The sequence below is a fragment of the Marmota marmota genome, unplaced genomic scaffold (genome assembly GCF_001458135.2).
Source record: "Marmota marmota marmota unplaced genomic scaffold, marMar, whole genome shotgun sequence".
Classification (NCBI taxonomy): domain Eukaryota; kingdom Metazoa; phylum Chordata; class Mammalia; order Rodentia; family Sciuridae; genus Marmota; species Marmota marmota.
Genome location: NW_025999977.1, coordinates 22,123,873 through 22,138,134, shown reverse-complemented (window position 1 = coordinate 22,138,134; position 14,262 = coordinate 22,123,873). Strand labels below are relative to the sequence as shown.

Here is a 14,262-nt window from a genome sequence, read left to right as displayed (position 1 = left end):
GCCCTGTCTTACTTTTTTAAAAATGTGTATGGTTACCTTGACCTCCACAACTATGGCCTATACATATTTCTAGTTGGGAAGTACCATCATAACAAGCAACTGTTATTGGTGGATGGGAGTTATGTCAAATTTATCCAAGGTGCTAAGGCAGAAAACCCTTAAAAACTGGTGAGTTTAAAAAAGAGAATAATGTACTCTCCTGACATTGCCATGAGAAACTAACGTAAACATCTGTGTATGTGTGTGTGTGTATGTACGTATATGTTGTTAATAGACCTTTATTTTATTTATTTATATGCAGTGCTGAGAATAGAACCCAGTGCCTCACACATGCCAGGCAAGTGTGCTATCACTGAGCCACAGCCACAGCCCTGTAAACATCTGTTTTCAGCAGCATGATTAATAATACCTGGACCAGCTTTCTTCTGAAAACTTCCTAAAATACTGGTTAAATAATTTAGATGCATCAATACTGTAGCAAAAAGTAAAGAATACTTAGGCTGAAACTAAACCCAGTGAAGTAAGCTGAGTTCTAAAACTAGTTTTTGCATTGAGGGTGTTTGTCAAATCAGGTGAGCTTCTATTTTGTTGGCCTTATGGGGCTCAAGGGTTAAGAAGCAAAGCCCAGATTCAGTCAAGGTAGAGCATTTAGCAGGAATAGTCTTCTTCATTAATTTGGAGCCCTATAGGGCAGAGCATTCCAAGTGTTTTGTGCTCTCTACAGATTCTTTTCCTTCATGTCAGTAGAAAATTGAGAATATTGTTGCAAATGGGAAAAATAAAATCTCACTGAAAATTTACTACCACGAATCAGCCCTTAAACTGATTTACAGCATATGTCCACACTAAAATCCCAAGCTAAGAATTTAAAATGAACCTGAGCTGGGCATGATGGTGCATACCTGTAATCCCAGTGACTCAGGAGGCTGAGGCAGGAGATTCCAGGCTAGCTTCAGCAATTTAGTGAGGCCTAAGCAATTTAGCTAGATCCTGTCTCAAACTGAAAAATAAAAAGGGCTGGAGATGTAGCTTAGTTAAGTGTCCCTGGATTCCATCATACCTAAAATAAAATAATCCTGCTCTATTACTACTCCCATGGGAATAATGAAACTTAGTGTAATCATTATTATCCAAGAATTCCCATTGTTGAAAGTTATAATGGAAATAAGTAACTTTTAATAAAAATTACCAACCAACCAAAGAAATAGGGCAGTATAAGAGAATAAGTAGTCAGACCTGCAAAGAGTTCATATTTCAAATTATCAGATAGAAATAAGTACACTTTATATGTTCAATAAATGGCTTAAATGAGAAAAGGAACAAACATTTGGAAAAAGAATCAAATTCTAGAAATGAAAATTGTCATTGAAATTAAAATTTAGTGGAGAGGTATAAAACAAATAGGCTCTATTGAAGAAAAATTGGTGTTATGAAAGGCAAATCTGAATAAATCCATAATGCAACATAGACAAGAAAATGGAAAATAAAAGATTAAGATTGGGGAAAAATCTGAGAAAACCGATTACCTTCAAAGGAATATCTAGTTTCAATAACTATAATTGAAGTAGAAGACCATGAAATGACATACTAAGCTAAAATAACAACCTATAATTCTATAGCTAGCAGACATCTCTTTCAAGAACAAGGAGAAAATAAATATATGCTCAGACAAATAAAATCAAAGTAAGTGTGTGTGTGTGTGTGTGTGTGTAAGTGTAGGTGTAGGTGTAAGTGTAGGTGTGTGCTGGTGGGATTTAAACCCAAGGCCTGTCAAATGGATTCTGCTGCTGAACTACACTAGTTCCAGGCTAGTTTTTAAGTAGGAGGATAATGATCATAGTTATAAAGTCTGAAATTTTAAGAAGGAATGAAGATCAACGAGAATGGCAAGTATAGGGGTAAATTAATAAAAATTGACTGGAAGAAATAATGATAGTATCCTATGATGAAAACCATTGTAATATCAATTTAGTTAAGTTAGAAATCAGTATCAAAACATTTTAGAAGAAAAATAACATAAATTAAGAAAATATCTTCTAAATAAATTAAGATTGAAAGAAGAAATGTTTGTTTAGGGGTGCTAAGATATTATTATAATTTTCTTTTTAGAAAAAAAAAAAGGTAGAATGAAACATCAGTTAATATGATAGAAACCGGGAGGAGCTGCGAATGTTGGTACATGCCTATAATCCCAGAGTCTTGGGAGGCTGAGGCAGGAGGATCACATTCTTGCAGGTTCGAGGCCAGCCTCAGAAAACTAGCAAGACCCTAAGGAACTTAATGAGCTCCTCTCTCAAAGTAAAAAATAAAAATTGCTAGGGATATAACTCAGGGATAAAATGCCTTCCTGGGTTCAATCCCCAGTACCAAAAAAAAAAAAAAGGAAAAAAAGAAACCAGGAAGTAATAATTGGAGCTAGTGTTCAGAAAGATCTTTTTATTGTCCTGAAGCAAAATAAACATGATTTAGTGTTTTTTTTATAAAAACTTTAAGGTAACTATTCAACAATAGTAAGTATATAACTTCCATATTAGTAGGCAGTAAAGAATGAAACAAGAAAGAAATCCCCCCCCCCAGCCCCAAAAAGCAAAAGTCAAGAAAAGAAAACAGAAAAATTGATGTGGTAAGAGCATGATCCTAAGTAAGATGGTAGAAGTAAATCCAAATATTTGCATGCCTTATTTTAAAAAATGTTCAGTTATGTATGGACTAAAACAGAGCCTGCAAGGAAACAAGGTAAAAAATTTTGAAAGTAAAATGATGGAAAAAGATGCACCAGGCAAATTTAATAGAAAGAAAGCTAGTCTATCATTTTAAATAGACTTTTAGACAAATAGAATCATTAGAATTGATACATAATGGTATACATAATTGGTACAAAAAGAATTGATACATAATGGTAAATGACAAAATTACAACTACCTTATATTTGACAAAGGTGCTAAAAGCATGCAATGGAGGAAGGATAGCATCTTCAACAAATGGTGCTGGGAATACTGGAAATTCATATGCAACAAAATGAAACTAAATCCCTTTCTCTCGCCATGCACAAAAGTTAACTCAAAATGGATCAAGGAGCTTGATATCAAACCAGAAACTCTGTGTCAGATAGAAGAAAAAGTTGGCTCAAATCTACATCTTGTGGGGTCGGGCTCCAAATTCCTTAATAGGACACCCATAGCACAAGAGTTAAAAACAAGAATCAACAAATGGGACATACTCAAACTAAAAAGTTTTTTCCCAGCAAGAGAAACAATAAGGGAGGTAAATAGGGAGCCTACATCCTGGGAACAAATTTTTACTCCTCACACTTCAGATAGAGCCCTAATACCCAGAGTATACAAAGAACTCAAAAAATTAAACAATAAGAAGACAAATAACCCAATCAACAAATGGGACAAGGACCTGAACAGATACTTCTTAGAGATGGATATACAATTAATCAACAAATACACGAAAAAATGCTCACCATCTCTAGCAGTCAGAGAAATGCAAATCAAAACCACTCTAAGATACCATCTCACTCCAGTAAGAATGGCAGCCGTTATGAAGTCAAACAACAACAAGTGCTGGCGAGGATGTGGGGAAAAAGGGTAAACTTATACATTGCTGGTGGGACTGCAAATTGGTGCAGCCAATCTGGAAAGCAGTATGGAGATTCTTTGGAAAGCTGGGAATGGAACCACCATTTGACCCAGCTATTCCCCTTCTTGGACTATTCCCCAAAGACCTAAAAAGAGCTGTACTATAGAGATACAGCTACATCGATGTTCATAGCAGCACAATTCACAATAGCTAGACTGGAACCAACCTAGATGCCCTTCAATAGATGAATGGATAAAAAAAATGTGGCATTTATACACAATGGAATATTACTCAGCACTAAAAAATAACAAAATCATGGCATTTGCAGGGAAATGGATGGCATTAGAGCAGATTATGCTAAGTGAAACTAGCCAATCCCTTAAAAACAAATGCCGAATGTCTTCTTTGATATAAGGAGGGCAACATAAAACAGCAGGGAGGAAGAGCATGAGAAGAAGATTACCATTAAACAGGGATGAGAGATGGGAGGGAAAGGGTGAGAGAAGGGGAATTGCATGGAAATGGAAGGAGATCTGCACTGGTATACAAAATTACATATAAGAGGAGGTGAGGGGAAAGGGGGGAAAAAACGAGAGAGAAATGAATTACAGTAGATGGGGTTGAGAGAGATGAAGGGAGGGGGAGGGGGGATAGTAGGGGATAGGAAAGGCAGCAAAATACAACAGACACTAATATGGCGGTATGTATAAACGTGGATGTGTAAACAATGTGATTCTGCAATCTGTACACGTGGTAAAAATGGGAGTTCATAGCCCACTTGAATCAAATGGATGAAATATGATATGTCAAGAGCATTGTAATGTTTTGAACAATAATAAAAAAAAGGTAAATGACTCATTTTTCCAGGAAAATATAGATTTGAATTTTTATGCAAATAATGATCATAATCATGAAATTAAAAAAGCAAAAATAAACAGATCTACAAGGGAAAATTGACAAATTTCACCAGTATGGTGAGATTGTAATATATCTTACTCAATATTTGATAAAGAAGGCAGACCCCCCAAAACAAAAACAAAAACAAATCAGTAGGGATGTAGAAAATTTAAACAGTGCTTGATTTAAAAACTGCTTGTTGAAATTTAAGAATCTTGATCCAATGAACATATATTTCATCTAGTCACCATAGAAACATCAACTGAATCATGAAGGGCAACCAAGTACTGATTTTAGAGATATATTATCTTGCAAACCATTGTAATACCAATTCAGTTGTTAAGAAATCAGTAACAAAAATCTTTTGAAGAAAAATAACATAAATTAAGACAATATATTCTAAATAAGTTAGGATTGAAAGAAGAAATGTTTGTTTAGGGGAAAACGTCAAAGTCATCCCTCAAGCTCGCTTATGGCAAACAAAACTGAGAAATGGACTAGATAAAGGCTTTGCCTTCTTGACATCCAGCGTGAGCATGTGCATGGATATTGAGGACCAGTGGTAGATTGGTTCTCAACAGGGAGGGTAAGATTTTTAATAACTAGTGTTGGAATAATATATATCCATATATTTTCAAAGAATTGAAAAAATGTGCATTTTTGGTGAATCGAAGACTAAAGGTGAAAGGCAAAAATTATGAAACAAACAGTGGACCATAAAGGAAAAATTACTAAATTCTGCCATATGGAAGTTAAGAAATAGTCAAAAGCTGCATGTGGTGGTGGATGCCTATAATCTAATCAACATTGGAGGCTGAGGCAGGAGGATACCAAGTTCAAAGCCAGCTTCAGCAACTAAGTAAGGCCCTAAGCAACTTAAACCCTGTTTCAAGATTTTTAAAAGTAATAATAAAAAGGGTTGGGGATGTGGCTCCATGGTAAAGAACCCGTGGGTTCAATCTCCAGTACTAACAAGAAAGATTTTAGTAAAAGGCAATCAGTAAAGACAGGCCATCTACTAAGGAAAGATATTTATATGACATAAAAATTAATATCCAAATATTGCAAGTAAATTTTCAAAAAGACAGTCCTAGAAAAATGGGAATCAGGTCTGTACTGGTGGCATGTTCCTATATCCTAGTGGCTTGGGAGGCTGAGACAGGAAGATCACAAGTTCAAAGCCAGCCTCATTAATTTAGCGAGGCACTAAGCAACACAGGAATTTAAATAAAATTAAAAAAAGGGCTGGGGATGTGGCTGAGTGGTTTAGTGCCCCTAAGTTCAATTCCTGGTACCAAAAAAGAAAGAAAGGAAAGAAAATGGGTATCAGTAAATAGTTCTTATAAGAAGTTTGAGGTAAGCCTTAGAACAACTCTATCTCAAAATAAAAAGGACTGGGGATGCAATTCAGTGGTAAAATATCCCTGAGTTCAATCCCCAGTACCTCCCCCCACCCCCAAATATTGAAGGGGTTTGGGAATGTAGCATGTGTGAAAAAGAAACTTTTTTTTTTATTTAGTCTTCAATACAATGAGGTAAAGATATGGGAAAATAAGATAGGTTAATAAATGTGTGTGGTTAAATCAAAGATTTATGGTTAGTCGGTTTCTTTGCTCTATTGGGTCAAAAGGCTGTCAATATAATTCACCTTATTCTCTGTATTGCAGCATGAATGTTTTAGATAATAAAATTCTGTGACTTAATTTCCTTTTTCATTTAATCTCTGTAAAGTATTCCTCTTTGATCAGTGTTAATATCAACCAATGAGTGAGTGTACCAGGGTTATTAAATTCTTCACTTCTGAATCTCTTTGTGAGAACAAAGTCTGTTCCTTCCTTAACTGTAGAAGATTGAAGGTCTTGACACAAATTTGCTTTCCTCAGTTATCTAGAACATTCATGTACTTTTTTGGTAGCCATGGCTTGGCTTTAGAAATTGGTTTCTTAGTAGTTGTATTAATTACTTGAATTAAGCTAATTATACTCTAAAAATTTTAGAGTATATTTTTCAAATCCTACATAATATTCTCCATTATCTTTTCTTGGCCTTAAATAATTATTTTGAGTGATGTTTATTATATATATCAATTGTATGTGGTTTGTTGAAGTACTGTTCTTAAACGATTAGAAAAAGGAAGTATTACATCACTAGCTCAGGTTTCCTTTTTGTTCTTTACACATTTTGTTTTATGAAGGAAACTGATCGTGCATATTATTAACACTCTGCTAGTGGAAAATTTCGGTTCATTTTAAGACATGGTTTCGCATAAAACTAGAATTTTCCAAATAACTAAAACTAAGTTTTCTTGATTTTTATTGTGAATATACTGTTTTGTAGCAATATTACATATTCTAAAAATACTGAAATTGTGCCTAATTGATGGATCAGCTCACCTAAAACACTGCAACTTTGTAATAGAATGTTAAGGAAAAAATACATTAGTAAGAATACTAAATATTTTAATACTACAGTCATTTTAGGATTAAAAAAAAAAAGGTGTGAAAGGATGGTTGAAGCTACAGCATTTAAGAGGCCAGGGTAAAATGCATAAAGATTTGGAGAAAAGCTCACTAAGCATTTCCAAGAAAGACCATGTGGCCAAGCTGTGCCAAGAGGAAGAACATGGGTTGAATGAGAATTGTGTACAGCACTGTATTTTCAGCAGCTTGATGCTTTCCATGGTGTTAACCTATTTGGGGTTCAGCTGTTTTTATTTGGTAGTGCAAACAACAGGCTGAGGAAAAAAAATAATAAACCAATGTTATTTTTGCATTATACTAAAATTATTGCCTTATTCACTGATGAACTAATTCATGTTAGAAAAAGGTTTTCTAATGAATAGATATAAACATTAAAAAAACTGGAAAATAAAACAACAAAGAAAAGAGTTACCCAGTTAGTAACATTAGGTTTTTTTTTTTTTTTTTTGGTACCAGGGATTGAACTCTTAACCGCTAAGCCACATCCCCAGCCCTTTTTTGTATTTTATTTTGAGACAGGGTCTCGCTGAGTTGCTTAGGGCCTGGCTAAATTCCTGAGGCTGGCTTTGAACTCCTGATTCTTTTTTCCTCAGCCTCCGGAGCCACTGGGATTACAGGCGTGTGTCACCACACCCAGCTAGACAGTCATTTTTAATGGCTACTAAATATTAGATTGAATATATGTGTGCTTGCCATTTCTCATTGTAGTTATTAATAGTTTTTCATCATCCTTAAAAATTCTGTGGACAATGAGGTTGGGTAAGGAAGGAAGGACAATGTGTGGGGAGAGGGAAAGGGGAATATTTTTTCCCTATGTGGGATTATATTATCAAAGTGACTGGAAAAGTTACTAGTCAAAGAATGTAAAATTTTTAATGATTCTTAATAATATTGTCAGTTAACTTTTCCAAAATGGTCACAGGTCTGTGCCCCAAATTGTACATTATGTATATTTTTAATTATTTGCAAAAATGAAGTTATTTATATTACTGATGTCTGTGCTTAGTACATTCCAGACTGTGTTTAGTTCACTATATATAATATCACATTTCTGTTTTTCATTTTCTTGATCATTAGTGAACTTGAATAATCCTAATGTATTTATTTGATGTTTATATTTACTTAATTTGTAAGAGAAAGCCATTTGTCTATCATTTGTGGACTTGCTGCACTAAAAGTTAGTGTTCTACAGTGTTCAGAAAAGATAGTTTAGAAATGATTCTTTTTCTTCTTGAAAATAAAATGACAGTTCAGACTTAGTATACTAAGAGAATGTTAGCCTTTCAGTGTTCATACTTGATTTTTAAAATTTGTGTGGATCCACACTTTGTGTGACAATATTTGTTGGCATCATATTGCATTATTAAAGCAATAGAATTTTATTATAAACTTGTAATTTAGAATAATACCATATTTGCCACCATCTAAATTAGTTTCTGATGAGAATGTTGAGCCAATAGTTACTAAGAAGGCTGGGGATGTAGCTCAGTGGTAGAGCACTTGCCTAGCATGCTTGAGTGCTTTGATTCCATATTGCTAAAAACATACTTTCCTTAACCCATTTTGTCCAGTTGTCCTAGGTGTGCAACACCTTTAAAACTTAAACTGAGGGGCTAGGGATGTGGCTCAAGCGGTAGTGCTCTCTCCTGGCATGCGTGTGGCCCGGGTTCTATCCTCAGCACCACATACAAACAAAGATGTTTGTCCGCCGAAAGCTAAAAAATAAATATTAAAATTCTCTCTCTCTCTCTCTCTCTCTCTCTCTCTCTCTCTCTCTCTTTAAAAAAAAAAACAAACACTTAAACTGAGCCAAAAACAAATAAACCCCCAAACACCTTTATGTTAACTTTGAAATAATATTTGAATATTTATTATATTCTCAGAATTGAAAAATTGAGACTTAATGGGTTAAGAGATTGGGTGCAACTCTAATGGACAAAAACTTGAACTCAGTTGGGTTATAATTTTGGCTTTATTTTTCATTAACTTTTGAACCTTAGGCAACTGGTTTATTTCACTTCCATTTTCTTATTTGTGACAATGAAGTTCTGGTTTTGGATTGTTACCATTTAGAAGGTTTCCTTCCATTTAAGAATTAATTTCTAAAAAGAATACTTTGTTGGGTGTGGTGGTGGGAGTGACCCCAGAGGCTGAGGCAGGAAGATTGTTTGAGGCAGCCTCAGCAATTTATTGACAACCTGCCTTAAAATTTTTAAAGGGCTGGAGGACCACTGGGTTCAACCCCCAGTTCTTGGGGCTGGAGTAAAGAATTATTTTATTCATTAATTATTTTTAATTGGACTCTGGATGCATTAAAGAGTTTTGTTTTTTTAAAGGGAAGCAAGACTTTGAAATCAATGAATTCTTACCACATTAAGTCTCTGTTGTTATTAGAGACTTTGGTAAAAAGAATAATTCAGTGAGTTACAACGAACATGAGGTCAGTTCTGAAATTTATTGTGAAATACATTTATGTAGATTTTTGTATGTGTATTGATTGAAATAAAAACTTAATTTGTTATAGTTTGATTTTTTTCCTTTTTACAGTGTCTTGATGTTTCAAGTCATAGAGAGATAGAAACTAGATATGAAGAGAATGCTGATAAGATTTTAATCTGCCTGGGTTTAAATTCTGATATTTCCATTTTCTAGCCCCACAACCTTAAACAGTATGTTTAACCTTTCTGAGTCATTTTCTTTGTCTATAAAAGATGATTATTAATAATAGTATCAATTTTTTAGGGTTTAATTAATGATTAATTGATTGATAGTATGTAGAGTGTTTGGCACAATGTGTGGCCTCAAAAATCTTAGCGATGGTATTGCTAATTTAGATGTCCATCGGAATTCTGGTAGCTATTAGCTACCAGTTTGAACAGTTTGCATAATTCTTGAAGTAACATGTCAGCTGTATTCCAAGCAAAATAAAACTCTGAAGGTACTTGTCCCTATTTTTTTCACTGCATTCAGAAATAAGGTCTTTTTATGAGGCATGGTGACGTGCCTATAATTCCAGCAGCTCTGGAGGCTGAAGCAGGAGGATTGCAAGTGCAAAGCCAGCATGCGTGTGGCTTATCAAGGCACTAAGCAACTCAGTGAGACCCTGTCTCTAAATAAAATCTAAAAATAAAAATAGGCTGGGGATGTGGCTCGGTAGTTGAATGCTCCTGAGGTCAATCCCAGGTACCAAAAAAGAAAAGAAAATGAAATAGCACATTAGTTCTATCACTTTCCTCTGTTTAGTTATTATCCCATGGTGTTATTTTTAATTTAAATGTGTTTTAAAAGCAAAACAAATCATTTGACAAAACAAATGTAAAAGGATAGTTTAGAAACAGCTTTTCCCCCTCTCTTGGTGGTAATACAGTGTATACCACTAGGGGAATGTCAGCACTTGAGATGGCAGAATGCAACATTTATGTATGTATGTATGTACTGGGAATTGAACTGAGGGTATTTTATCACTGAGCTAAATCCCCAGTAATTTTTATTTTTAAAGACAAGGTCTCATTAAGTTGTTGAGATTCTAAGTTTATAAGACTGGCCTTGAACTTTAAATCCTCCTGTCTCAATCTCTCAAGTCACCAGTATTACATTGTACCCAGCAGAATGCAAAATTTAAAATACTAGAGTTTATAAAGGACAATAAATTTATAGTAAATTCAATTTAGGTGATAAGGAATTTGGTGAATAGGAAATGTTGAACTCAGAAAGCAGAATAGTGGTTATGAATTACTATTGGGGGTGTGAGGGAAGGTGGTTATGGAAAGGACAGATATTAGTCAACGGGTACAAAGTTTCAGTTACACAGGAAGAATAAGTTCTAGGCATCTATCACACAGCATGATGACTATGGTTAATAATAATAGTGTACCATATATTTCAGAATTGCCAAAACAGTAGATAAGTGTTTTCACTACAATGAATGTGAGCTGATGGATATGTTGATTAGCTTGATTTAATCCTACCACAGTATATACATGTACCATATCACATTGTACCTTCCAAATATATATATTTATAATTTTTCAATTAAAAAGAAATCATTTTTAGTATGATGCTATAAAATATAATTAATGGTTAATCTTTTTATAGTAAATATTTCAGATCTGATGAAAGCATTTATTTGGAACTATCGTTTAAACAGTATTTTAATTTATTTTCATTATTTTATTTATGGTTTTAGGTGTGTGGGGTGGCTTCATGCCTGTAATCCCAAACTACTGAGGCAGAAGGATCATAAGTTCCAGGCCAGTCTTGGCAATTTAGAGATTTCCTGTCTCAAAAATAAAAAAGGGTTGGGGTTGTAGGTCAGTGGTAGAGTGCTCCTGGCTTAAATCCCTAGTACCACAAGAAGAAAAAATTTACTTAACCATTGTTTCAAATAATATAAATCTGTTACTTATATAATAACTCTTTATTATATAAGTATTGTCTTAAATATTAGGAGGGATAATTATAAATATTTTGATTTGTGAACATTTAAATCTGTATTTGCTTTTTCCAAAGTTTAAGAATGTCAGTATTACATTGACTGATCCTTTTTTCCTTTGTTTCAGACCTATTAAAGTAAATGGGTCCAGTAATTGGAATGACTCCAGATAAGACAGCTGAAACCCCAGGAGCTGAAAAGGTTGCGGCACTAAGTCAGATTTATAAAATGGGAAGTTTGCCTGAAGCTGTTGATGCTGCCAGGCCAAAGGCCACTCTAGTAGGCAGTGAGTCCGCAGATGATGAGCTCACAAACTTGAACTGGCTTCACGAAAGTACTAATCTTCTAACAAACTTCAGCCTCGGAAGTGAGGGTCCTCCAATGGTTAGTCCATTGTATGACATAGAAGGAGATGATGTACCATCCTTTGGACCATCTTGCTACCAGAGCCCAGAACAAAAATCAACAACTTCAAAGCCCCCATACTCTTTTAGTCTTCTCATTTATATGGCTATTGAACACTCTCCAAATAAATGTTTGCCTGTCAAAGAAATTTATAGCTGGATTCTGGACCATTTTCCATATTTTGCTACTGCACCTACAGGCTGGAAGAATTCTGTTCGACATAATCTGTCCCTAAATAAGTGTTTTCAGAAAGTGGAAAGAAGCCATGGCAAGGTCAGTGTTTATGGAATTTCTTTATTTGGTGGAGGAACTAACATGGAACTCTTAAAATATGGGACAATTAAGGGAGACAATGCCATATTGCTTCATTTTGAGGTTAATTATATCAATTCATCATTTGCTTTCATTTGAGATATTTAGGAGTTTTAAGTATTGATAGAAATATAGCAGAATTATGTTCACTGTTTAGGTACTTGGATTGTTCTCTTAATTCTTAGTTTCTGTAGTGTTTTTATAACTGTATCAGTATATATTGTTATTTATTGAATATGATAATCTGCCTTATAATCAAAGGATAGACCATTTGCATTAATGTAAATGATAGCATTGGGTTGAAATCTTATACCCTGATATTTGTTTTGTGTTTATTTTATGTGTTCTTTTTAAAAGTTTGCTTTTAAAATGTGCTTTTTAAAAAAAGAATAGGTTTTCTGCAGGTAGAGAAGGTACATAAGGGCAATAGTATATGTTTCTTGCAGCTTGGGGGAGAAGGCATATTCTCTGTGGGTGAGGAATGTAGGAGAGTGGGTGGAAAGATAGAATATGAAAGATGAATGTCACACTAAGTTGTTTGGACTCAGTTTTGAGATCAAGTCCCAGATCATTTTGAAACAAAGGTATGATGAGGTTTTTCTTTATTTTACTTTTGTGAAGGTGTGAATGATAGAGTCAAGTTATCTTACACAACATCTGAATTCCCTACCAGAGGAAAGTTACAATTAGTACCATTCAAACAGGTAGTTTCAGTAAACATGTGGGATTTGATCTGTTGGTAATAATTGCCTAGCTTATATCTAAATCAATTGATTTCTTTTGTCTTTTCCAATATTAAACTGCAGTATAGCATAAGATTAGCTTTAGAAATTATTTTTTTCCTTGATTTGTTTATAATTCTACTTTGTTCATGTTTGCCTTGAATCCATCATTTTCTTCTACCATTCACCTTTTAAACTTTAGTGTTCACTCTTTTGTTTTTCCTGTGTTTTTTTCAGTAATCTCATCAGTGGTTTCATATTTCACCAGGATTCTAGTGACTCCCAGTTTTCTCTTCTAAAGGCCAGAATTAAATTTGTATCTAATTATTAGATTTAGAGATATCTCTACAGTTTATACAGAACCGAACTTAATTCCTTTCTTCTAAGGCTGGTTTAGGATTCTTTTTATTGATTGATTGATTTTTTAAAAATTTTTTGGTACTAGGGATTGAACCCAGGAGTGCTTAACCACTGAGCCATATCCCCAACCCTTTTTATTTTTATTTTGAGATGGTTTTGCCAAGTTGCTGAGGCAGGCTTTGAACTTTAATCTTCCTGCCTCAGTCTCCCAAATTGCTGGGATTCTAAGCATGTATCACTGCTTATGGCTTTTTTCTTTTCTTTCCTTTTTTTTTTTTTCAGTTTAATATTCTAATCTAGAAATCTCAGTCATCTGGTATATCTGCCCTTCACTGTGCCTAGTTATTTGAATGTTAAATTTAGAAGGAATTTAGAAATTATCCTGATAAACATCTTAATTTCATAACCAGGGAAAATGAGATCCAGGTAGGTAAAGTTAATTGACCCTTGTCTGCAAAGCCATGGTTAGAGTCTAGAAAATTCAGTGTTTAGTAGCACTTATAAATACCTAAGAACCTCCTTTTTATTCTGATAATTGTTTATAGTTTCTATAAACTATAACATCAGATCTCCCTCATTTTTCATCAGATTGAACTATTATATAAATATATATAAATTGAGGAGTTTGTATGAAGGAGAAAAATCAGATGTTCCTAGACCCAAGTTTGACTTGACCTCTTAGCCCCTTTTTATTTCAGTTTTAGTGAATAATATATGGCATTAAATATAAGTAAAAAGTCAGACTTTCCTTTTTTTTTTTTTTTTGGTACCTGGGATTGAACTCAAAGGCTAATCCTTAGCCCTCTTTTGTATTTTGTTTAGAAACAGGGTCTCACTACATTGCTTAGGATCTCATTGGGTTTCTAAGGCTGACCTCAAAGTTGTTATCCTTCTACCTCAGCCTCCCAAGTCACTGGGATTACAAGTGTGTGCCTCTGTGCCTGGCTTTAATGAATAATTTTATTTCATGTTATTTAATGGTGACCTGTGGACAGACATTTGTTTCTTTTCTTTCTTTCTTCCTTTCTTTCTCTTTCTTTCTTTCTTTTTTTTTTTTTTTTTTTTTTTT

At 34.1% G+C, this 14,262-nt stretch overlaps 1 protein-coding gene across 3 annotated transcripts in view; it reads left to right on the top strand.

Annotated features, from left to right (window-relative positions):
- The window catches only part of Foxn2 (forkhead box N2), a 50,557-nt gene that overhangs the window by 15,477 nt on the left and 20,818 nt on the right, over positions 1–14,262 (top strand). For all 3 annotated transcript variants that reach the window (XM_048804415.1, XM_015479684.2, XM_048804416.1), the window contains exon 2: positions 11,522–12,072. In XM_048804415.1, coding sequence (XP_048660372.1) covers positions 11,536–12,072 — 537 coding nt within the window. In that variant the 5' untranslated portion in view covers positions 11,522–11,535. The remainder of the gene's footprint in view (positions 1–11,521; positions 12,073–14,262) is intronic.